This window comes from Maniola jurtina, chromosome 3 (assembly GCF_905333055.1).
Source record: "Maniola jurtina chromosome 3, ilManJurt1.1, whole genome shotgun sequence".
NCBI lineage: Eukaryota > Metazoa > Arthropoda > Insecta > Lepidoptera > Nymphalidae > Maniola > Maniola jurtina.
In genome coordinates this window covers 6,860,887-6,888,735 of record NC_060031.1, presented here as the reverse complement: position 1 = coordinate 6,888,735, position 27,849 = coordinate 6,860,887, and the positions used below count along the sequence as shown (strand labels likewise).

At 37.2% G+C, this 27,849-nt stretch overlaps 1 protein-coding gene across 1 annotated transcript in view; it reads left to right on the top strand.

Moving 5' to 3' along the window:
• LOC123880460 (transmembrane protein 132E) overlaps window positions 1–27,849 on the top strand; it is a 119,130-nt gene that overhangs the window by 80,453 nt on the left and 10,828 nt on the right. The window contains exons 2-5 of the mRNA XM_045928590.1: window positions 17,390–18,221; window positions 20,200–20,346; window positions 23,654–23,921; window positions 26,454–26,597. Coding sequence (XP_045784546.1) covers window positions 17,390–18,221; window positions 20,200–20,346; window positions 23,654–23,921; window positions 26,454–26,597 — 1,391 coding nt within the window. The remainder of the gene's footprint in view (window positions 1–17,389; window positions 18,222–20,199; window positions 20,347–23,653; window positions 23,922–26,453; window positions 26,598–27,849) is intronic.

Sequence of the window (27,849 nt, the reverse complement as noted above, 5' to 3'; positions counted from 1 at the left end):
CACATTGTGTTGTGGGATGGGCTTACTTGCTCTGAAAGCATGGTACAGTATAACACGTGCATTAGAACATAAAGGCTTTGTGACATCACGTTGCTACTGTCTCACGAGTGTATTAGCAATCTTGCTGATGGAGGCTCCACCTTTCGACACCATTGTTGTACGAGGTAAACCACCTTTAGCTTTCGTTTGATGATGAAGCTTAGCAAGAAAACGATCGGGCATTCACTCGACTGCCGAAAGGAAAGAATTAGTTATTGAGTAGGGATTGTTTCCGTTATCTGTGGTTCCAAGGGGACAAAGTGATATTTTGTTCCTCGAGGACATAATTTTGAATTCAAAGCGAAGCAAAGCATTCTAAAGTATAATCCTGAGCGTAGCGAGGAAGGAGCCAATATACGCTGCCCGAGAACAAAATATTTTGGCCCCGCAGAGAGACGAGAGACTCAGTGACACAGCCTCTTGCAATACAAATAACTATTTTAATATTAGTCTAATAATTATTGTAATTTGTTGTCCTTTGAAACTTGGACTATGCAAGGAATGATCTCGGCTACTTTTTAGAAACAAAGCAGAAAAATCCTGTAGTTATGACGAAACCTAAGCCACGGGTAAAAGCTGTGGAATATCGACTCTATTTCTAATAATAATTTAGAGATTACATTTTGTGCACGTTGCCGCGTTGTTGACAGAATTAGGTGTTCTGTGGTATATGTATAGCTTAAAAGCTTATACTGAATGAAAATACCTCGCAAAAAGTTTGCAATTCTGGTCACAAAGCAAAAATTTGCTGCGTATTTAGTTTTGTACGAGTAGGTACTATATTTTATTTGTCAAATAGGTAGATACCATTCCCGTTTCAAAGCAAGGGAGCCTTTAGTATATGCCGTGTACTATATAGCCTTTGTGCAGTGTCCCAACCACGTATCTAGTGTACCTACTGTGTATCAGCAATCTTGTTGATGGAACCGGTATTTTCTTTTTAAAGTTTGGACACTTTTCCTCGTGAGAAATTCTGAGAAACATAATTTTCATTACTTTCTCTTGAAATACCCTGGCAGACAAAAATATATGACATACCTACCTAAAACAATGTTCGTCTCATGTTTTTATCAGTATCCTTGTAATATTTTTAGGCTATGGGGTAAAAATCTCACACAGCATTTGTGCATTTGTCCATTTCTAAAAATAAAAAACCAATACGTACTTTTTGTGCTCAAAATCGAAATTTTCTTTCTGAGATGCTTGGAATACATTTTGTACAATTGTGACTCCTATTTATTTAAAAGAGAGTTTACAGCTTAATTAAAATTTTCTTTTGTGAAAATTTTATAAAGAATAAATAAATAGGGAATGTTTAAAATGATTTAAACGAATAAGTTTATGTAGGTATTTTGAACGTTCAATGTATAAGCTTGAACATATTTTAAAGTATGAAGTATGTAACTATAGCTATATCTAATGAAACAGTTTTAGTTTAGTTATCATAACTTTCAAAACTGACATAGTTTTAACTTAATTAAAGTTTAAAGTGGTTAGTGAGTTGGAGGTTGCGCCGCGCGGCAGTGACGTACGCGCGTCGCGGCTGGAGAGAATATAGTGCGGGGCGCTGACGCGACGCGCAGTTCCGCTGCAGTTCAGTTCAAGTGCGTGGGCACCTTTAATCTAATAACTTTATTATAGAAAATAATTCCATAATTTCTAATCTATACGATACGAGGCATGTGATGAGGCAAGTATAAGACTAAGCTCTCTATGATGATACTTGATAGCTTATAATCTGACATCTATATCTTGTCGTATCTAATAAAAATTTATAAAATGACATTACGAAGCTTAAATAGGTTGCTTATAAAGACCATACTTCATCACGTAGCAAGATAAGTCTGGCGACAACATTTTGCCTAAGCCTTTCATACAACCTCGTGATAAATTCGCCTTATGGTAACGAGATGAAAGGGGAAGCTTGCGGGATTATTATGGCTGGGTTTAATTCAAAGAATTTATGTAAATTGCAGATGTTTTTTGCGAAAAAATGTTCATATTCAGATTGTGATTGCAGAAATTATGAAAGCTGTGGGACATCTTTTCTAGATGGTGCGACTATTAATTACTGCAATCGTTTATATACTTATAATTCTAATTTATTACTCTCTGATGTGCTAAAGATAGTTCTTGCGTTAGACATGTTTTGAGTGGTAGGTACTTACCTATATTTTTGGGTAAGAAAATTCGATCAGTTGCATTAGGAAATCTGTTAAGTACCTTAGTTAGTACCTAATTTGTATGATGGCTGATGAAGTGATGAGATATTTAAATCTCTAATTCATCATGCAATTTATGGCACCGCTATTTATGTTTCAGGCTAAACTGATAAATTGATATATCTACACAATATATTGGCATTTATCGATTATTATTATTAGCCATAGTGAGAGAGTAAGTTCTAAAAAATTTCGCCGCTATTCCATCGAAATATAAGTTTAATAAACTAAGCGATTCCTATGATTTTATTAGTTCCATGTAGGTATAAATTACCTTATAATAGTAGTAGGACGCCATAATAATACAGGCACAGCTTCCTTCGGCTCGAACAAGGGGATCTTTTAAATATCGGCATGTTATCGCGTCGATGTAAGCCGTCGTAAATGTTTTGAATTATCACGTTCCTATTCGTAGCAAAGGAGAAAAAAAACCTGTTTCATTGTGTTAGAGTACACTGAGTAACAGCAATACCAACCTAAATTTTACATTTTCTGAACACAACACACACATTTGCTGTTTTTTTTTCTATCGAACCAATCGATTGGATTTGTTCGATAGAAAAAAAAACAGCAAATTGTTACCTACCAAATACCTAAGTATTTATCTAAACTTTTTAGGTTTAATCGTGCAAGGTAAAAAGAACCTCTAGTTTTTTAAAAAAATTAAAATTAAGATGTGAATAATTACAACCCTGCAATTTCTACATCTTTTTTGTTAATAATCATACAAGGAGTTTATTTCTAAAACGCTATTTAATTTGATTTTTTGATCTCGTGGCGGCTAACATTCCTCTATTGCCATCTTTTTCACGGTAGGTACGTGAAAACTATCCTTCTCACATTTTTTGGTTGATTCTAAGTTTTTACATGTCATTTCTGAGTCTGCGTGTACATCTCGGGGTTCGACTCCCCGCTGAGGAATCAGCGCGTGCGCAGCGGGCCTCCGCGTTAGTTACTGCAATTGGTCACGATTACAATGTTTCGGTACCTACAAATAAATACCTATTCAAAATAATATGTACATAGTAAATAATTAATTATTCTTCTTCATTTATGACTTCTCTAATAATAAAATATAATAATACTAGTTTTAACGCCATAAAAAGTAAATCCACGCAAAAAATCACGTCTAAGTATTCGTTGCTCTGTTTGTGGAGTGATTGAATGACAAACCAACAAACAAACACAATTTCGCATTTATAAAGCTACTAAATATTATCTATGGGTCCAGCTATAGGTATATACCTAGGTACGACCAAACGCTGGTATGGTAAATAAAAATTAAAATAAGTAAACAGACACGCTTTTAATTATGTTTTTAAACCAAAAGTGAGCTCACTTCCAACAGTAAATAACGCAACAATGATTTTAACTCTTCCATAAAATTATCAGAGGCCGCAGTAAATTAAAACAAAGGCTTTATTCTGTTGTGTCCTTCGCTGTGTGACTCGCTGTCACAATTTCCAGCAATCGGTTATCTGTATTATTTGCTAAATGCTATCGCAAAATGTTCCTTGTTCATTAACTAAAGATATGTTTAACCTATTTGATACCAAAATATAGTGATAATTCTCTTTAATATAATCAAGACTGAAGACTCAGGAGCGTCTTTAATATTAAGTGACATCGTTTGATATTAAATAGAAAATCAAACACTTCATATTAAGTAGCTCTTAAATATTATTGTCCTTAATGAAAGTTTTAATTAAATATTACATAACCCCCAAATGGCGAATCCTGAAAATCATATCCTAAAAGAATCTTGAAAGCTTCCTTACGTCTAATTTGCCGTATTATTGACACTGTCGACTCACCAAATTTCAAGAAAATGCAGCCGTAAAGTCCTACTTTTTCCTTACCAGCTGCAAGACTTGTCGACACACACGACAAATGTAATATGTAGATAAGCACTAAGTACGCAAAGGCAACAACTTTAATAGTAGTCCATTAAATACAAAGGCACTATAGACTTCTAACAAGGCTACATGAAAATTCAATTCCTTTATATTCTTTGAGCTTATCTCAACATTCCTTGCCTCTAAATGTATGTAAGAAAAATTGTGGCACAGTGAGTTAGCAAGCTTCAATTTCATTTGCATTCTTCTACCCGCAAAGGTCCGGAGGTCGGTTACAATACCTCTCTATCAAGCTTATCTTATTTCCATCCCTCTGCAGTAAAATCTCTTGATGGTAAATCGATTTCATCGACGTCCATCCCCTACAAAAATGTCGTCAAATATTTTTTCTTACTGTAGGTAACAATGTTTTCTCCTTTATTATTTTTGCACTAAATGATGCCCGCGACCTACATCTACGTGGATTTGGGTCTGCGTAACTCCTGTAGGAACTATATATTTAATTTCTGAAAAGCTAGCAGATAAACAAATACATACCTAAGCCCCCGTGCTACACCCCAATTGCCATCTCAACCCGTCGCGTACTATACATATTATGTGCGTTTTAAGAAACTTATTATCACTTGCTAAAGAAAACATAACGAGGAAACCTGCTGCCTGATAGTTCTCAAAGGTATGTGAAATCAACCAATCCTGATTTGGCAAGCATTTTGGCCTATGACCTCAATCCTTCTCATTCTGTGAGATAAGACAGGCCGGCGCGGCGGCGATGGGTTGAGTTGAGATAGTGAAAACTCAGGCCCCAATGGTAGGTATACCTATAACTCGTTGTGTGAGTACAGTTTTTATTAACTTTAAGTAGGTATAGGTAAGTTTTTATTTCACGAATAATAAATATTGTAAATATGTAATTGCTATCAATATCCTTCACAATATGCAAACACAGATTAAGTACCTACCATGAATACCCAGTATGTCATAACGAGATATCGAATAAATATGAAAGTCTCTGCAGTCAGCGATATTAATGCACGCTAGTAGATAGGTACAAAAATAAAACAATATTTCATGCTTTATCGCGATCAACCATTCTTTTGTACGTCCTGTAATATATTGTCTTATTTCTGTACAAGACGTGTAAATGTCAGAGATATGCTGAATTTGTTATTTATACTTATCCTAATGATCCTACTCATATTATAAACGCGAAAGTTTGTATGTATGGATGGATGGATGTATGGATGTTTGTTACTCTATCACGCAAAAACTACTGGACGGATTTTGCTGAAATTTGAAATGAAGATAGATTATACCCTGGAATAACAAGGCTATCTCTGTAGCCGTGGTTTCGCCTGCCCTTAAAAAATTGGTTGTCTGTAAAGTCGGTTTACTGACGATAGTTGAACGTGACAACAAAGGCCGATTGTGCTTCTTTGTCGCTCGTTCCGCGCTCTCGCTTGCACTTCAAGCCTTACATGGAACGCCTCAGAGCGAGGTAACGCCGCATGAGTCATGTTTTTTCGTGCGTGCAGCCGGCTCTATCGAATTATAAGACGTTGTCACGTCAAAAATCGCTTATTACTCTTGTCTTTATGATTTTCCGTTATTTCCCGTTTCGATTGCGTATTTTTACCCCTCACGGGTAAGCGCACACAGTCTGAACATTTCACCCTTTTGCTTAATAAACAAAGATTCTGTAAAGTTATCTTATAAACTCTTTATAATTTGAGAGCCCAATAAACGTGCTTCAAGTTAGTTTAACTTCATAGTCGTTTTTACTAAATAAATCAAAAAAGACAAATTGCACGCTTTAACACCTAATAACTCTGTATATATCCGTGGTTTGTGGTAAACTTGTCAGGTTGAATATCTTTAGCAGGACATCATACTCTAATATTGGATTTAGTAATTCATTGAAACATTCTGTAATATTTACTGACATAGTGTCGCTACCTAAGTTGTGTTTATTATTTAAATTCGTATTTTATTATGATAACCATAAGAATAATATAATCTGTTTTACTCTTAGAATAAAAAACATGAATTTAACAAACGGAAAAAATTATAACATAAAAGTATAATTAAGTGCGCCTACGGGTGTAGCGACACTGTGTTAGTGAACAGATTTTACATTTATAGTCGTTATACTTTGATTTCATTTTCCATATTTAATCAGCGGAAAGCCTTGCGTTGGTTACAGCTACTAGCTATGAATCAAGCAAGTAAACCTTGCAAATCCTTACACCGCAACTAGACAAATGAGGGGTGCGAACACAAAGATCAAGGGGTGTTCTACTCCATTTGCATTTAGATGAGTGAGACAAGATATTGTTGAGCACGACAATTCGCAGGGAGGAAACTCTTGTCGCCACACAATCGCCCTTCAACGTCCCGACTAATTGCGGACACTAACAACCTGCTAGAAATTTTCACCGCAATGAAAAGTCCTTCTCCTGGTGCGATTGCAGTGTCAGGAATGGCTCTCCAAATAGTCTAGCAGCGACGAAATCTGCTCCACTACTACCATTTTCGCAGTCCCTTATAATATTCACACTTCACAGATTTAAATATTCTGTCTACCTAGGTAGGTATTCGCAAGTCGCCTCAAAAATCAAAAATCAAAATTCAAATTGCAGAACTATCAAATGACATTGACATTTAATGTCAATTCGACAGTTACAGATGAAATATAATTATTTTTGACATTTTATTTTTAGATCGCACTTAAAATTTATCTTTTTGGCTTATTATGATCATTTTACTTAAGGCTTAATCTTTAAAACACAAATAGATAACATTTATAATCGAATGTAGCTTAAATAAACGTTTTTAATATGTATTATTTTTTTTGGACTCATTTTGGCAAACGCTTTTTGAGCAAATGGCAATACCAACTACAATGCAACTGCAATCCAATTACAAGACCATCGGTCGGCCATTGTGAATTTAGTAGACTACGAAATTATGAACCAATGGTAATTGAATTAAAATTGCATTGTAGTTCAATGACAAATCATGTAAAATAGCAGACTTGGGGCCCTGGATGGCTGTTCAGCCGTTCTTGCACCCGCAAGCAGAGATGTCATATTTTTGGAAGAGCAAATCTCATATCAGACGACGAAAATGCGCCTCCACTTATGATTACCGATACGTAAGCTAACTAATATTAACTATAACTAATATTTTTAATTAAAAATAATATCTAACTCTTTTGCTCTATTATTTACTTTCCGCAAGAGTTGCGCTGCGCCGCATGAAAAAGTAACGAGTAATGATATTATTGACTGGCAGACCTAAATCAGGACTAGTAGCTTAATGTTCTTGTTCGGTATTCTTGTACATCAGTTATGTTACGGCTATCTCACGGGCAACGCACGTTCTAGTAGGTATCTGATAGGTATGACATCTCCCTCCTCGTGAGTTATTTACCCATTGGCCATTGCATAAACTTACCTACACATTAACCTAAAAGGTACTGATGATTACCATAACCAGTAAACTTTCACAACTCTCAAGCGATGATCAAACAAAATAGATGTAGCACATCATGTACAAACAGGTGTAGTAGTAAATCTTTGTCATCACACGCCAGATAAAGGCGTCCCGTTATGTACTGGCGGCGAATAAGCTCGGACAAGGGCCTACGCACGTATTAACTATGCAAAGGAAAGCGAATGCATCAAGTACTGCACGCTCACAAGGCATTCTAACAGCATGTTCACGTACAACTCGCAGGCGGAGTATGTATTGCGCGCACGCGGTTTTGTGTTCAAATTGACCGCTCGATTTTTGCTTTACACTACGCTCACGTACCAAGAAGAGAATCAAAATGAGAGCCAAAAAGTTCAAGATAGTGAAGGAGCAAAAACATACGTCAATGCGGCATGCTACTAACGAAAGTATTAATGCTGCGGCCAAAATTAAAATATAAAATATAACATATTTTCCGGCGATGCTTCCTACATTTGAATTATTCCATGCGGCCCTATGAGTTGCCGCAAAGTTGCACTATGTTACTCTGGTGAAAATAAAGCCGCAAGGCCGTCCCGTCCGAAAAGGCGAACTGGGCAACGGCCTAGGGCGCTCGAATTTGGGGGATAAGCATTTTAGCGCGAGTTGACTGGTTGTCCAGGATGGTTAGCTCGCCCTCGCGCATGTCTTGTATGTATAGCAGCATAGCATAGCAATACAAAATTTTTAAAATATAATGTTTGTTACCGCCAGTAAATTATCCCTGAGTACCTAACGATTGTGTCTCTATATTTAAAGAAAATTTTCGCGCTCACTTCGCTCACGAACCTAGAACTTGTGCCTTTGTTTTGCCAAACTTATAAGAAATTAAGCGTGCTCGCTCGAGATACTATACAGCATCTGGATCTGATTTCAAGAATTTCAAGGTCGCTTCTAAATCTGTGACTGGTGTGATGAATACCACTAAATCGACGCTAGCGTAAGTACTACCTTCCTACTCGGAACAAAAATTCAAGGGGCGTCAGTTCAGTAATTCGCCGAGAACGCCGCTTGCTCAAGCCGGCGGCCTGGCTTTAATGTGAACAACATGACGGATTTGTATTCTGAATAAGGCAGGAATGTGCGGGGGCGATTCATCTAGACAGAATGGATGCACAGCGATTAACTAAGCCGTCGGTATTAGGATTCTAATTAACCCTAATCCATTCTAAGATATTGCACGAGAGCTAAGCAAGCTTAATTAACTATCTTGTTAACGATTAGATTTGTAATTCTTATTAGTTTTATCGTAGCTCGGGCATCTATTAAGGTCCAGCCTTCATAAATATTAAGTAAATAGTAAATATCTACTAATTACTAACCTATCTAGGTACAAGATCATTTCGCAATACGGATATACGTACATCTAAAAGTGTCGAACTGATTTTATTCGAGATTTCAATATGAGAATTTCTCACGTGATTTTCTGCTAGGTTTTTCTTGGAGTAGGTATGCATAGAATCTTTCTCTGACACACACCGGCTTATTCTAAGTGTTTCCATCACCAAGTTCGGATCCCTAGTCCGTTATACTCATTTATATAGAAACCACTCTTATAGATTAATGGTCATACTATTTGAAAAAAGGCAAATGAAAAAATCTACTTAAATAATGAAATAGCGATGCATTATACCCAAGTTGCTGCCAAAATCTTGGATATAATACATCGGTTTTAGATTTAGATTTAATTTATTTTTATTTTTTATTAAGTTTTCATTTAAATTTATGTTGTTTTGTAGTTTTAATTATTATTATTTTAAAGCTACCTTTAGATTTTTGAATTCCGTGAAAAATCTTTTACTAAGTTATTACTTCCTGTCATCTATTTGGCTTTGCTAGACCTTACCAGAGTGAACGACCTTACTGACAAACACAAGTAACTTGGTATTCATATATTACGATAACTTCTAAAATCTAATCTTATTTTTCTGAAATTGTACTAAAAAATATTGAAAATTAACGTCCAGGAAAGTAAACAAAGAAATCTCAAAGATTAATACTAATTTTCTGAATCCAATATATTATTGCAACAAAGCTTGCTTGCTAGTAGGTTCTTGAGTCTTCACATGCTAAGTTCCAACGGTGATGTATAAATCAACTGCGAGGAATGTATTGCGTAACGAGACTTCATAGGAGTGCTCTCGAGTCGAGTGTGCGAGAGGTTAACGTATAAAGTGCACTTCGAGAGCTGACGGTCGCGACATTTCTAACTATCTAAATACTTAACACGGCCCTATTTGGAAGTTGGAACCTAAAATATTATTTGTTTTTAAAAACTTTTTGTTGCGTTATTATTTTTGTGACTGATAGACTGACACAGCAACTCTGCTGTGCCAGTCGATCAGTGAACTATTCACAGAGCGCTGAATAACGAAAGGACAAAGTAATTTTTTATGCTTAGGTAACGCACCGGGCAAACACTGCTGTGGAGTTATGTGCTTTTTAAGAAATTCATTTGCGAAACTTCGTGAGAAAACCTGGCAGTATGCCTGAGATTCTCTATGATTTTCGAAACGATTTTGAAGGTGTGTAAACTCTGCCAAACCGCACTTGGTCAGCGTGGTTGATTAAAGTACCCTTCTCATTATAACGGAGACCCGTCTCAGTAGTGGGCCGGCGATGGGTTGAGATGATGATGGTCAAATGAGTTGAGTAACTGATATTCCTTGTACCAGCTTAATAAATGCCTTTAATATGTAAGTAGTTACCTATCTGCTGGTCGTTTATCTCTAGGCGCAATAGACACAAGAGCAAAGAGAAGAGCAGTAAGTAGGTGTACCTATTTGATTGCTAAGTATTTGCTGGTTGAAACGTTTAATGAATTAAGTACTCTTATAATTGACTTTTTTAATGATAATTTTGGCAGGTAGCTGTGTGTTGACTAAAATAATAAACGAGCTATTGTTTTTAGGGTTCCGGAAAGGAAAAACGAACCCTTATAAGATCACTTCGTTGTCTGTCAAGAAACCTATAGGGTCATGGTTCATGATTTTAGGTTAGGACCCCTAGGTCCCGTTGACCTAAAATCATGAAATTTGACAGGTAGGTAGGTCTTATAGCACACACGGGGGAAAATCCGAAAACTGTGAATTTGTGGTTACATCACACACAAAGAAATGTGTTCATGCACATATAATTCAGTTCACTTTCAAATTCTAAGATTAATATACCAAGTGGGGTATCATATGAAAGGGCTTTACCTAAGTAGGGGTACGTTCTAAAACAAATTTTTATTTATTTTTAAAAACAGGGTATTTTTAAAAAATACCCTGTTTATAATAAGTACCTACGGAACCCTCGGTGCGCGCGTTTTTTTCTTCATTACAAGACTTACCGATCACAGTTATGAACAAGTTCTACATAAATAAAATAAGTGCATGCCTGACCATATGAGTCACTGCCACATTGTTCCAAGAACCCCGTCTCCTATCGATAACCACATGGTTCAATCTAACATCTTAAGTGGGTGCGGGCTCTCTCTTTCATCTTTAATTTACGAGAGCGAGACAGATAGTGATTGTAATCAATTAACTTGTGACGATGTCCAGAGTTAATCTTTACTTTTTACCGCGAAACCTGTATTCAATCTGGTTATTTCTATTCTGGGAACTCAGTCTCTTATACAAACGCCAATACCAGGCAATACATACGCGCTGCCATACTTAGATATATAATTTTTCATTGAAGCTCGCTGCAATTATAATGAAATCATGACTTTATATAAAACTAGATGAATTCCGCGACTTCGACCGCGTGGAATCTTTAAGAATCCGTGGAAACTCTTTAATTTTTCGGGATAAAAGATAGTAGCCGTGCTATGTCCGCCCCCCGGGATGTAACCTAAACTGTGTAGTCTGTATCACATCAAAATCGTTTAAACTGTTGGGCCGTGAAAAGCTAGCAGACAGATAGACAAACACACAATACACACATATATATAATTATAATAGTATGAATAGTATGCATTAAAATGTAGAAAGGATCCAGAGATAAGGTATGATCTCTTTTCTATGTGACAGTTGTGTCATCATTATAAACAACAACAAAAAAGCTTTTATATTTACGCAAAAAGCTCGTTCAACCTTTTAAACGTAAAGGGGAAAATGATGTTTTTCGCAACCATAGTTCGCAACATTGTTTCACACTGTTATGTAAAAACATTGATGTTGCCATGAAAATAATAGCTCCTGGTATAATTTTTATATGCTTTTTATAACAGCAAATGTAATGTAGGTACCTACAGTAGGTATTAAGTATTTATATAAATAAAAGACTTCATACATAAGAAGGCACGGCCTTACCTAGTATGTAGACATTATGGTGCAATGCAAACCAACCAAACAAATTAACTTGTGAGTGTCATTGCCTATCACAATGCGACACAGAGGTAAAGGTTATACATTTTGTATCAAGACGTACCTACATGTTTGTCGTGACGTTTTTGCGTTTTGAAGCTCAAGGTACGCTGTGGTTGGCCCAACGCCACACCAAAATGCCTTGCGACACATCACAACACTGGACCTATAAGCATGTTCAACTTGATACATTGGAGACTATGCTATTACTTTTTCCTACGTATAAATCTTAGCTGCGAAAAATCGCTTGAAATATTTCCAATTCAATGCACTGAAATATGCAACGGCTGTGGCTACGTTTTCTGAAATTGAAAAAGGCAAACAATTTATTTAGTAGAACACCCACCCTTCCATACGAGGGCGAACCATTATTTTTTACGTTCCATTCTTTTACCTCAATTTTCCCATTTTATTGGCGTTTTATACAATTTCGGTGCGTCAGTTCAGTTTTTATTTAACGAGCATTCCTTTATAATCATTTTTACCTAAATCCTGAATAACATAACAATGAAAATACCGTTTTCTTATTATATTACAAAAGACTACGTGTTTGAGCGAGTCGTCAATAAAATTTGGCGTTTAGCCTACCCATTCCAAATTTTATTACTTACGGAAAACTTTTTGTACCCTACTTGGTACTGAAATGTATTTTACTGTTTTTCGCAGCTGCGAATTTCTTTAAATCTTCCAGAACGAAGGGTGTATTTTGTAGCAATAGTTTATTTGCTTGTTTGTGTACGTATCGTATAACTACGTATGGACACTGCTTGTTGGCTTGTATTTCGTTTTATTATTAGTTAGATTGTGAGTAGGTATTATGATAATACATCGTCACTCGTGCTGATCTCTTGCTTGTAGCTCGAGGTCCACTCATCTGAGCAATCATTATTTTTCTTTAGCACCACGCAAATCCCTATATTTAGTTCTATTCAGTGTGGCCAGCCTTTTGGTCAATACCAATCAACAATCAATGTTAATCATTAATGTGGCAATCCACGTTAATGATTAATATTATTTAAGTACTGTTATACGTACTATGTTTTGACAATTATTGATCGATCCTATGCACATATTTTATCCTAGTGACCTACGCAGTTCTGTACAAAATCGAGACGGAAATTAAACAATGATATAGACAAATAATGAAATGACAAATAACGAGATGAGTATTCCTATGATTTTGTTGTGAAGTAGCAACACAGACTACATAGGTAATTTGGCGCGGTTTTGACACTCACGAGCTGGAAGAAACGGGCGGCGCGGCGGCACGTAACAAGTGTTAGTTACTTATTGCACGTGCGTAAAGAAACAGTGACGCGTCTATAGGCGTTCGATGCAAGTTGCGTGCACGGTTCGCGCAACACGCAAGTGTGGACCCACCTTAATACAACGAAATTGTAAGAAAGCCCTGACTCTACGGAGCCGCGCTACTGCCGTCGCGCACCGCTCGGCGACTTGCTTTACATAGTTTCTTGTATTTCAAATCAAACCTTGTTGAACACATTAGCCGTGCTGCTGCTGTGGTGCTGTCCAGTCAGAAACTCTGACCAAACTCTGATCAGGCTGAGCTATTATAATAAAGAAAATTAGAAACACTCCTTGTATCTATATCGTATACCTATCGTCTTATTCGGCCCTATTCAAAATCGATACGCTATTTCGATAGAATATCACGGTAAAGTTCCATTGCACTACGTTGGACCATTTCACCAATGTATTTTCGGCGAGTACAAATTCTCGACTACGGTTTAATTTTCTCTGTACCGCTATCCCAAAAAGAGAAGATTCAGCGAATTGATATCGCTCGATAAATGGCAAACGTGGGGGACGAAGCGAAGTCCCTGTAATAACTGTCTCACGACTAATTCTAGATAGGCGAGCGTGGTCGATATCTGATATCACCCGTCTTTATCGGACTGACCTTAGGGAGGGCATGGTATTCTAGCCGTAGCTACTTACCTATTCTTTCGATTCAAAGCAATGTTTTTCTTTTAGTTATACTAGCCGCTTCGCATTTGCAAGAGTGGCTGTATTACCTATGTAATCCCCTTATTATCTACCTACCCATTGATGAAAACTTGAAAAAAATCTGTTCAGCACTGACTTATACTTCAGTAGTGTTTTTCGTGCTGTAATAATGCGTGAGTAGAGGTCACGTCAGCTTTGGGCTCTAGCTCAGAACTTCTTCGATTTGCCCGATGCCGATGCGGCCGAATCTGTCACACGCATTTTCAGTATAGAAAACTGCGCCTCGCTCATCTCCTTATGTTATCGCTTAGTATTCGGTGGTATTCGGCTATCTATAGCAGATATACATAGGTCCAAAAAACCTACACATATTTACTACTAGCTGTGCCCGCGACTTCGTTCGCGTGGAATAGTGACTTTTCGGACAACATATTTTGAATTATGTTCGCCGTGATTCTTTAAATTGACATAACTTTTTTATTTATGAACCGATTGACATGAAATGAACACTAAATGTTAAGTGAAGCTTACTACAATATATTAGTGAAAACCGTATCTAAATCGAATAAGCCGTTTCTGATATTAGCGTGCACAAACACACAAACAAACAGACAAAAAAAAATTAATTACAATTTCGGGTTCGGCATCGATATAATAACAACCCCTGCTACTTTTTTTTTATATATTTCCATTGTACAGACACCACTTTTCTACAATTTTATTATATGTATAGATAGGATACAATAAATACGGTCACCTCCCGATTGTTGTCACTTTCCATTAAAACGGTTCATTTCGCAGAAAGCTTTTATGAACATTGATGAATATGAACCAAAAGGACGTCCATACATCTGTATGATTATTGATAGTGTTTCAGTGAGGGTGAACAAAACGAATGCAGTAATGTGTCGGTCTCCATTACCGGGCAAATATTTGTTCATTAATCGTGTGCCAACACCAAGTTGTCTTTCAAACTATGGCTTTGACGTCAGACTTCCCACTTGGGTTTTGCCCTTTGTCCGTCTGTCCGATGTCCATCATTTCGTACAATGTTTTGAAAAAAAAACTAAATATTCAACAATTCTGAGATAGTAACCATATTATGATTAGGTACTTCACAAATAATATTATTATGTCCTAACTCAATGGTCTAAAGCAGAAATTTGTTGAAACCGAAAAAAAATGACATTAACTAAACACTCAACAATTCAGTTACGAGTACGAGACAGATCGAGATGGCAATCAGCAGCGTCAGTCATATCCTGTAGTTAAACAACAACTAATATCGGTCAGTTATCTTTCAAATAGAAATCAAATTCGTACACTTTTTCCTTGAAAATGTTCCTTTTTGGATACAATAGTGAATAGATGATTGGTACAAACCAATAACACGTAAGGTCTTACTTAGCTCGTCATGTCACCGATACCTAATTACCTAATGTAACTTCTAACGTCATAGGCATAGCATTATTATCTAATTACTAATATTTAACTTTTAACGCCATAGGTATAGCATTATTACCTGTTAACTAATTTAACTTCTAACACCATAGGTCATTAATTATACAAAGGTGCAGTGACGCGGGCACCGCCGCATCGAAGGTCATATTACTTACCTAGTTGGGAAATGTGTCCACTGTCCATGTTAGGTACATCTCCATTCTTCACCATTAGCTTCAATATAAACCGCGCCTAGGTACCAATATAATACACACGTTATTTTAATTTTAATCTCTCCCCAGCCTATCCTCTTGACTGAGGATCGTGTTCATCTCCCTAGCAAATCAACATCTTGTGGTAAACGATGTCCTTCTATCGGTTATATCTATCTATTTGTATATATACTACATCGTAAAAGTCGAGCGCGCCAGTTTCCTTAGTAGATAACCGACCATGATTAGATTTTCCTCGTGGTCTCTTCCTGTTTTCGTACGGGTAGCTTATTACAATTTTCGCAGGGATCTCTAATTTTTTTAAAAATAAAATATAGTCTTTTTCACTCAGGAATAATGCAGCTTTCTATTGGTGAAAGTATTTTCAAAATCGGTTCAGTAGTTCTAGAGATTATTTCCTACAAACAAACTCACAAACTTACTTCTTATTATATTAGTAGGTACTAGGTACCGATAGATATCATGGTGATAATAATTTGTTCCTCTTAGATAGATGCTGCAGAGCCGTAGTACGGTTGGGATATTGAGTAAATAAATGAGGACAAGTAAAAAAAAGAATGAGATACGCGGAAATGAAACGAATCTTGAAGCATTTTCAGGCATTTTCTCGAGAACAGTGTAATATGAAGGTATCATATCTCTCGGTGGGATTGAAAGCTTTGCAAGTGTTCTTTGTTGTAAGTGCGTCACGTGCAGGGGCTTTTTATTATCTCGCTCTGTCTCGAAAGAGCAGAGCGTGTACAGGAAAGTCGTTTTCTTGTAAATGAAGCAGCTCGGTGTTGCGGAGAACTTTACTGTTAACTACACACTTATGTTTGTTTAGTTTTTCCGCAACAAAATTACCTTTAGTTTGCTATGTCGTACTCATTGTGGCAGTGTTTTAGGGTGTGTTCAGACATGCGAAAAACGAGCAGAATTAAACCGCGCGATTTTGAACTGCGGTAACATGTAAGCATTTTGTAGAGAAAAGCGCAGTGAGTATGAGCATTGAGCATATTATGTTACCCCGCTGCTTTTCGATGCTTGCGGTTTCAAAGATGAAACGCATCAGGTTTGAAACGCACCGTCATCGCAAATCAGTCTGTCTGGTCATCAATTTTAGATAGAGGTATCAAAACAGCGAGTACCTACTGTGTATCAAAACGATCTAAGAAAAATTGCAAGAAAAGCTTGTCCTTTTTTTCTTCTTTAAGTTATTTGATAAAAAAATATACTTATATATTAGATACTTACGTAAGTACCTACGCATCAAAATGTCTCTATCGAATATTTCTGTTTGATGTGTCTACCAAGGAAATCTTTGGAGGCCGGTGGCATATCAAACAGACAGCAGTGTAATGAATTCCGTGAAGGGCGCTCAACAGTCATACACAGAGAATGTGACACGAATCCCCGCAATAACCGAGACGAATGACAGGAGCGTGTCTAACGCATGTCTGACGATGCACTCGTCAAAGGGAATTTCAGCTGCTCTTTCAATTATACTTGTTAGCGATATTTCTGACTCGATAAGCCATAAAAGAAAAATGCTCAACTTTAATATTATGCAACACTCCAGTTAAAATTTACGATTGAAAATAATTCTGTACCTATTTGTAAACAATAAATGAACATTCCGATGCGGGAAACGAATGCAGTTGGATCCGTGCCAGTATTTGACTGCCCTTTTATCTTTTGTCACCTAACAGAATAAAATTATTGCGTCGGCCTCCCGTTCTGTATACTACTTATTACGTGGTCGCTACAAATATTGTTTTTGTTCACAGGGGTCGCGTTGGCTGTGGAAGTCCACTTTGAAAATAAAGATAGTGGATTTTTCCTAAAACACACGGCAAGATGGAACGGGGCCGGTCCTCCACCCGAACCGATGGGGACGGCTCTACCTGGAGCTCTTTTATCACTCGACCGGTTTACAGTCTTACAAGGTTCCGCTCCGGCGTCTGTTAGAGCAACTTACGGGCCCTTCTCTACTAAACAAACAGTACCAGCACGATATGCTGTACCTGATCCCCTTGAACCACCGAGAAGAAACGCTAGTTTGGTAGAATTGCAAGACGCTACAGCACACAGACTTGACGTATCAGCTCACCTGGTCTTTCGGGAACTACCTAAAGATGCACCAGTACTTAGGGTTTTGTTTCACACGGGTGGTGAAGGAGGCGCTCGGCGGGCAGCTGCGCGGCCGCGTCGCGTATGCATAACCTTACATGCTAGCATTGGTACAAAAACATTGACCGCGACGTGTGGGCCTGAAGGCGAAGAAGGAGCTTGTTTAGCGGAACTAACTGTTCCGGCTGCATGGTGGCCCGCCGATGGGAAAGGAAAACGACCGCCAAGAACTATGAAACTAGCCTACAGTGCAGCAGAAGCGAGCAGCGGCGAGACTGGTGAAGGGGTGTGCGGGAAAGTTTCCGTTCAACCTGCATGGCCGTTGGGCATAGTGACTCTGGCGGGACCTCGAGCTGGATATAGAGAAGCGCGAGCTGGTGACACCGCTCTTCTACTGCCAAGAGCACCTTTGTATCCTCACTTCAGATTACACCTACCTTTCGTCGTTCGCCGCGATGCTGGTCATACGATTGGACATGTCGTTATAAGGTGAGTTTAATTTTAGTTTAGTCCACATTCCACATTGATTTAATGCGTCCGCTTGCAAAATCAATGAACGTGTTTGAAGCATTGAGTGGGATAAGTGTACTAGACTTCACGTGGAGATTACAAATTGCTGTCAATACTCAACACGGAACTCTCGATGTTAAAGACATCAACGATTTGTACAACAATATGAAATGTACGCAGATTTCATTCACGAAATAGGTATATGACCGTAAAATAAATATCCTAGTAGATAAAAACCCTTAGAGCTGATTTAAATATTACACATGTCAATGCCCTTAAAAACACCATCATCATCCAGCCTGTGGACGTCCACAGTTGGACATAGGCCTTCCCTAATGAGCGCCACCATAACCGGTCCTCGGCCTTCCTCATACAGCCACATTAAAAACACCACAATAGGGCAAACATTTTTGAAATTATGTTGTTTCTTGTTACCATGCCACGTATGCAATATAAACCGAGACCGAGAACTCATAGACATTACGCCGAGTTAGCCGTAGCATGTAACTATGAAAATCTCGTACTAATTAGGTGAAATAGATTTTTTTTAAATACGCAAGAAAACCAGGGGTAAAACTGCTAACGTTTAAAGTTACTTTTCACTATACATATTCGCCATGACACACGGAACGGTTATGACGACACCAACGCGTTGGTTTCGTCATCAATTTTATAATTGACTTCCTGATTCGCCCGGCTTGTTCGTAGATACATTATATAGGTAACATAATATATATTTCTGGATAAAGCAACTTTCTAATGTTGAAAGAATTATTGAAATTGGTTCAGTAGCTTTAGAGTTTATCGATTACAAATATACAAATCTAGGTTCGTTTTAGCGTTGATTATTATTATCAACGTCTACAAGTAGTTCGGCAATTATGCGAGAATCGAGGAACCAACATACACAAAAAGACTGCACACATAACCCTGCTATAGCCGGGTAAAAAATAAGGAAAGGAACTATAAAGGAAGGATATAATTTCACATTATATTCTAAGTTTAAGCACCACCTGCTCTGAAACTTCAGCAAATATATCTGTTCCTACTTTTGAGTTACGAGGCGTAGGGTCGCCGGGGAATAGCACTGCGCTCCAAACTAAAATTTATAACCACTTCAGTTTTACATAACGCTTACATTTCAAAGAGTACACTTGAAGTTTTATTTCTGAAAGAGATTTTAATAATTTAACCGTGGGAACCCCAACGGGGTTCAGAAAATGAGAGAGTCCAAAGACGGATTAAAGACAATTCAAATGAGATAGAATTAAAGAATTAGGTACCGGTTTAAACACGTTTACTTTCAGTAAACAGTAGCAGTATGAAAATTTGGCTCGTTTCATTCAACTCGCTGATAAAAAATTCAAAATTCAAAATGTTTTTATTCAATTAAACTTTTACAAGTGCTTTTGAATCGTCAAAAAAATCTACCACTGGTTCGGAATGCCGTTGATAAAGCTAAAGCGGTGATTAGCGGTCGAGATCGAAAGCTCGATTTAATTCGGGGGATCGGAGGTTCGATTTCGGGCACGCACCTATAACTTTTCGGCGAGTTACTTTCGTTTTTAAAAAATTAATGTGAAAACGCCGTGAGAAAATGCCTGAGAATTCTCCATAATTTTCTCAAAGATGCTGCTAATCCGCACTTGGCCAGCGTGGCAGACTATGGCCTAAAGCCTTCTTGTTTTGAGACCCGTTCCCAGAAATGGCTCGGTGGATAATGATGATGATTCAACTCCCCTATGACCACCAATAAATGTGTCAAGGGAAAGAACCAGTTTTCACGATTTAAAATCGATACATTTATTTCAGCGTAGTTTTGGCCGTCATGTTCGGCCTGGGGCTAGGTTAGAAGCAGGTTTTGGTTTATCTAACAGTTACCTAACACCTCATGTTAGTAGGTCATAACGTTTAGAGCTTGACCTTTTTAAACAGATTATATTTTATGTTTTAACAGGATGAAGGTGAAATCTGGGCTGAGGTTGGTGAGCGTGACAGCGGCCAATTCTCACTGGGCAGTAACGGCAGAAGTGAAACCGAGGGTTGCTACCGTTACAGCCACGCGACTCGAACAGCCTTTGCGGGACGATGACAACCTGGATACGTAAGTTCATTTTACTACAGTCAAATAGGTAGGTACCTATGTCTTTATAAAAATTGTAAAATGCTTCTACCAGACTTCGACGTTTAGTATATCGTGCATCAGAGAACTATACCTACTTAATTCCCTCACATATTCCCTCTTCCTCGACCAGTTTCCGCACTTAGATATTGTCCGTCCGTTGTACGTGAGCTTCATTGTATTCCCTTATCTAGCTAGAGCTATTCCTTTTTATAGGTTCGGTAGATTTTTAGGTATCGGCAGGTTTGATTTCACATTTTGAAGAGATCGCCATACCTACAGCGACAATGCCGCCTTCCTCCAATCCCTACACTTTGACAAATGAAGATTATATCTTTGGTTTCTCTGTAATGATTTTCAAGGGACATATCTATCAGGTTTAAGTTCCGAAAAATCTTAGAGTATTCCCATGGCTTAGGGAATTGAAAAGGTCCAACAAAAAAAGATGAACACAGCGTAAGTACATCAGCCAAAAAAAAACAATGTACATCTGGGTCTCAGTTCTCAGGGGCGCTATTAACCCAATCTAGTAGCAGCCAATAGTAAGAAGGACAAGAAATTGCGAATTACAATCGGAGCGAGAATGGAAAAGATATACCTAAAGAAAATTTTAATACCTGCAGTTACAATGTATTTTCATATTGGCATACTATGCAGGAATACTAACTACATTTTAGAGTAGGAAATTACTCTAACTATGCTGTTTTGCTTACTAACTTCTTTCCGTGGAAAGAACTTAGTACAGCGCCGTCTTTGTTACGTAATCCCATGTTGCTTGTTCTAACTAGGTAGTTTCAAATACATACATCGTGGTGTGTTTGACCTCAAAAAAATACCTGAATGAATTGAAGTTTCACCTCAGCCCTCGTAGCTCTAGTTACAAAAATATAATTTCGACGAAAATCAACATCGCGTGTTCCGAATAAAGCAAAGATTCTAATTGAATAAATGAATTAACTATGTTTTTAAAATAACATAAATGTAGGATTTTCTAAAGTAAACATTGAAAGACACGGAATACGTTACCAAGATCGTAATTTAACTTTGCTATCGTTTGCGAATACATTATTGCATTGCAAGGTGAACTCTATCGTGTGGATTGCAGTGCGGATTTAAGAGATTCTATCCGATTTCAATTTTGTCAACCCTGGCATCGACGCTGTTCGCGTTCGCTATTATAAGTGGGTCGGCAGTCTCAGCAAAACAAAAAGTTTAACTAAACTGGAAAATACCCAGTTAAACTTCTAAATTGAGCGAGTACATTGGGAATCGAACACTTTGTACTCGTTCCAAAGTTTCACAGACGTTCCGAACCGATTTAGCTGCTAAACCTAGAAATAAAATACCTAGGAATATGCTATGGTTGTCCACTGCTGGACATAGGTCTCTTGTTGGGATTTCCATACTGCAAGCTTTTGTGCCGTTTATCTAGTGAATTCCAACAACTAATTTCATTTCGTCTGTCCACCTAATGGAGGTCCTACCGACACTTCGCTTTCTAGTGCTGACCCCCATTGAAACACCTTGGGACTTCAAAGTCTATCGGTTCTTCGAACTATTTGCTTCACCTATTGACACTTTAACTTCCCAACTAATTAAACTATACTTTGGTACTTTGAGTCTCATATCATATTTCCGGGGTCTAATACTTGGCTCCATAACTATGGCCTACTTTGTGTGGTATGAAGGGTAGAGGTGAAGTAGAGAATACTTCAGAAACCAGTGAATTCTTCTCTTTTTTTTTATTTACTATAGGTAGGCGCTTGACCACAATCACACCTGATGGATTTCTAAATAGTTACAATAAATCACATGAGTTTGTCTATGTATTCGTTACTAACAAATTACATTTAACGCGAATTCAATATTGATGACATACATACCTACCTACCTATTATGTAAATATATCAAATACTTTTACGTAGAGTGTTCTTTGAACTATACAAACACCTTAGTTAGTTTTCCCAAAATTAAACAGAATTCTTAATTTTTCGGAGAAACATTTTCACAGCTGTACTGGTTAAAAGCGAAAAGCACGTTGCTCGTACAAAGAAATAAATTGGCAAAGCGCCTGTGTCGCTAAATGAAACTTAACATTTTGAATTTCAAAGTTAAAGTTGGTTGAGTGGCTTTTGGCCCAGAATCAAAAATTGCTAACGGTAGGTACGAAAGTGTAAGAATTTACTAACTCGATTAAGAAAACTGAATAAAATTAATAACTAGTCTTTTGTCGACTTCTCTGAGTCAGTGGTGAGCGCTATGATCTTATTTCTTATTCTTAGTATAATATGGGAGCTTATAAATGGGAGGTTTTGGATTTGATTTCCGGCAGCAGCAATTCAAAGTCAAAGTAAAAGCCATTTATCAGAAATAGATTCACTCCTTGAACCAACTCTACTTGCACATATTTACGGCGCGTGGTGCTGGTGGCTCGATTTTTTACTCAAAAATGTACCGCATAGGCTACTTTTAAAAGAAAGCCGCTTAGAAATATAAGTATCTGTGAGCGAAAATAAAAATATAGCTTTTAAGCTATATTTTTATTTTTGGGGTTTACCCCAGGAACTATTCTTATATCGGCATAGAAAGAAGAAGGCAAATAGGTATAAAGTACACGGTAATACAAATTCATTTAACCAAAATTATATGCAGAAGAATAAAAAAAAAGCAACAGAAAAAGTAATGCGCAAGTTATAATTTCCCATTTGTTTTTTATACTTTCTTTACGTTACGTATAAAAGTTGTTCAATAACCATAAAAACTGGGTCAAGGATTTACTGAGGACGAAGCTGTCCGGAAACGGGAAAGTATTGTCATTCCTACAAAGACTGAATTTGTTTACAACAATAATGGATTTTCAGTCGCGTAGATCCTGAGAATGCCGTTGAGTATAAAATGTTAAAATTGTATTTTGTCTGACTGCAATTGAGTATTACTTCCCTGGGAAATCTTTTTAAAAAAGCAGACATTAGATAGGTAATTTGCCAGTAGGTATTAAATCTTTTTTTTTTTCTTATGACAAGGAAGAGCTTGATTGCTCTAATGGGAAATGACGATAAGATAGAAGTACGCTAACCTGGAGGACGTATTGCAGTTTATTAAACTGAATGCTAAATCGCTATCGTTTGATGTTACGGCTTGATACACTTTAGAAATTATGAATTTTGATTTTGAACCAGTAGGAAATTGAATGTTCCTAGGCTCCTGCTTAGGACCTAAAGCTACAGAGCATACTCTTCTGCGCCAAAGAGGTTGTATTTTACCTTAATACTATTATTTTGTAATACAGAGACGTCGAAGGCAGTAGTGGAGCTGGTGGACCAGGCTGGGAAGAAATTCTTACCTGGCTGGTAGAAGTTGGAGCCGAGGGTGAGGGAGACGCGGAGGGATCGGAAGGGGAATCAGGTCGCGGCACAGCGCGGATCAGCTGGTCAGCCAAGGTTTCCTCTTCACCAAGTGCCACGTCTACCACGGAAGAAACACCCCATGAACACCGAGTTAACACCCGACTTGATATTGAAAAGGACGACATCCAGGCCGTACTTCCAATTTCAAAGGTACGTTCAAGTATCTATCATTATATTCTCATTAAGTAAGAAGAATAATATACCTAGACCGGATATTGTCCCCTAATAGTCCATTATATATACATAATAATATGATATATTGTAGGAGGCATTAATTCCTATTTCCGAAAGATATATCTTGGTTAATGGAACGGACGGGGCTTCTTTTATTGCAATAATGGCATCTTTATTAGGATTCTGAGAGGCAGGTTTCGAGGAAATTACGTCGTAAACGACACGAAATTAATAATATTAAATGTCATTACCTACCTTTCTTATCTGAAATCACAAAAATAGTATGTAGGTATGCGAAGCATTTCACAAAATTTTGTTATAACAAAATAACAATAAGAAAATCTGAAACTAGTTAGTTTTTTAGATATGTATAAAAAATTACACTGACGATCTACAAAAATAGATTTACAAAACCATGGACGTGGGGTGGCAGTCCCAAAATTCCTGGTATCTACTGTCCAAAATTAGACTCAATAAAGAAAACGATAAACGTCAGACAACTATTTATTGACTACACTGCATCAGACGTTTGCTACAAGACTTCTCGTAGTTCAAGTAACTTAGCTGCATGCACATCTACAAGTATGTAATACCTTTACGTATCAAAAGTCGTGTGAATCCTTGGTTTAGCATAAATCAATCTAGATTTAGATGCAGTCACTAATGAACTAACTAATGATAAAAAATATATTTAAAAAAACAGATAGAGGCATTATAATAGAGTAAGTACCAAGAGTACCTATGCTGCAATAATTTTGTACAGCGGCAGTTCATGGGGCTAGAATTCATTATTAATTAAAGAGAATAACCTAATTAATTAATTATTAATATCACATCAATGACGTCACAAGGCGATAAACGACAAATATTTTTCAAATTTTTTTACTGACATACTTTTTATACAACAGTCCAAGACCCTCTTTTGGGTCCCGAAATGTATAAAATAAATTCAACAAGAAAACACTGCCGAATCTAGCCGAAACGTATGCCACAAGAATATAATTCAAACAAAACAAGAAACCAATGAAGCGATATTTCTCTGAATGTTTCGTCCGATATGAATCGAGCTACGAGTTTATTAGTTTAGCAAACCGAACGAAGTTGGACGACTTCGGAATGAGTTACACAGGATTCCTACGAGCAAGGCAAACTAACAGAAAGACAAACTACCGATTTGATAAAACTTCCTTCATTTGAATTCTATGTGGGCGGTCCATTTTGTCGTTAATCTAAGGTACTAAAATAACAGTTATGAATCGATATCTTACAATATTTAAACAGGGCATTTAAGAGATTCTACTAAAAGTTTAAGCGGCAAAATACTTATAACATTATTGCGTTTACATCTAAATGTGTTTTATATTCTTCATATCGAGTTAATTAAACCTTTGGATATTTAGTAGGTACGTACAGTCATTTGATGCTCAAAAAGAAGAATTATCTGGAAAGTTTTCCGGGAATTTTGGAAATTAGTGATTTACTTACCTAATAGGTTTCAACGTGCTATTTTCGAATTTTCTCTTTGCCACCTTGTATTTTTCGCTCCCGCCCAAAAACTGTTTTTGACATTATCTCCTTTCTGACGCATTTTACGATGAAAATAGTTATTTATGTACCTAATGAATTTAATTAGAGTTACAATTTACAGCTGATTTAGTATTCAATAACGCCTTTGATATTCCCTATATCTGTCAGTGATACATGAACGCTCCTCAGTTGTAAGCAATTAATTAAGATACCAGTAACTGCTCTTATTGCGTGTTCTTAATAAGTACAACGCCTTTGATAAAGCCGTTGCCCGTTAATTAATTGTGTGTTTTAGTTATTGTCGTTAAGAATTCTAATTCCATCACCATATTCATTGGGCTCAAATTCTTGGTAATTGAGATCAATTGTGAAAATTATTTGCCAAGTCTGTTTGATCCTGTTTAATGTAAATGCTTGTGATTGCCTTAATACCGCTGTTGTTACGGTAGGTATTAAATGTCTTTAGAGAATTATATAACCGACAATTTAATACCAAAGACAATTTCGGAGAAATTGGGTTAAAGTAATTTGTTTTAAGAAAAATGGAGTAGTCCCAGCAGGGCTCAGTAAGTTAGATTACTTGGGGAAATTCCAATATTTACCTACTTAATCTAACACTTCTCATAATATTATCCATAGGTAATAATAGTTATAATAATAGTTATCTAGAAAAGTGTGTTTGTCTGTCCGATGAAAGGTACTCATAGGTACAGAGTTAGTATGCATCTCGGGGACGAACATAATATGCTATTTTGTTCCGGAAAAACAGAGTTCCCACGAGATTTTCAGAAGCCTAAATCCACGTGTACGAAGTACGGATATTACTATTTTTGTACAGAGATACCTTGCATCCAGGAGACGGACATGAACTACTTTTATCCCGAAAAATCAGTTTCCACGGGATTAAAACAATCTATATCCATGCGAAAGAAATCGCGTCTAGTCAATCTATAAACTCATACGTAACAACCTATTGTATAGAACTGGGAGGTCCTCAACACGGCTGTGCTGACCGGGCGCCAAGTCTCTCAGGCGATGAAGGTGCTGATTGTATCTCAAGCAGGTCAGGTCGCTGACGTCACACTGCAGAGTTCCTGCCACTCGGAGGACGAAAGTGTACTTAAAGTGAGTTTTAATCTATGCAATGTAAGCTAACCTAAATCATTTTTAAGTAAGTAGTTTAAATAACTGTAATGTGTAGTTTAGACTGTTTTATAGATATATAGGTAGGTATTTGAAATTTGGGCAATGCGGATAAGTAAACCGTGGCATGGCGGTCAAACTTTGACCGTCAAAGGCGCTCCAGAGTCCGGTCGCGATAAGTAGGTACGAGAGAGATGCAAAGATCGAATCCTGCCGGATCCCTAATTTTCACCCGACTACGACAAAGCCAAAATAGGAAGGGTTATGCCGTAGACTGAACAGTCCGGTTTGAATTTTATCTTGTTGATGATTTCATGTATTTAGTTCGGATTCCTAACTTCTTCCAGTCAAAAAGTGTACGACAAGACCATTTTTATCCGACTTCCAAAAAAGGAGGAGGTTCTCAATTCGTCGGAATCTTTTTTTTTAACCATAATATCTAGATAAATTGAATGAATTTATTTGAACTGCCATTATTATTCTCTACTACCGCATTATTTTTAGACCAAATCAAAGGTTATTTAAGACTAATGGTTAATCCTTAAATCCACCATATTTGGATGTATTATTCAGGATTAAAGAAGTCCTTTTACGGAAAAGGTTTTTAGGAACCGTTAGGGAGAGACAGAGCGGCCCAGGGGATTTGTTAGACCAAACCGCGATCGTGGTGGATACCTACTCTATTACGCAACGAAAGCTTCCGTCGTTATTACAAATTAAAGGCGGGTATTTTGCATAAAATAAACCTTTCCGGGGCACTGTTTACGTAATGACAGTAATTCCTGTCCCTATTACCTGCTATAAAAATTACAATAAACATAAACAGCTATCAAGCAACAATCTCAGATTTTCCTGGCAGAATTACTCTGATGGTCCAGTTGCTTAAATTAAATTCCGATTCCTATTACAAATACAAGCACGTCGCGCGTGCAGTTGGAGGCTTCCAAGTGTAACTTTTCAAGTTCAAAATATGTTATGATGAGCTAAGTGACAATGACGTGGAAGGTCATTTTATATGGACATTTTATATAGCATCGTGATTTGAAAACTTCAGGTAGATTAAGTAACTCTACGGTCCCGTCGAGTTTGACTGATTTAGTTCAATTTCATCCAGCAGTGTTAAAATCCAATATCCAATAACCTTTGATCATTTATCTTTCCAAAGAACCCTCATAAATCCTTCTCATGGGGTGCACTTGAATACTTTGATAAATAACAAAGGGCCTCTTGATCT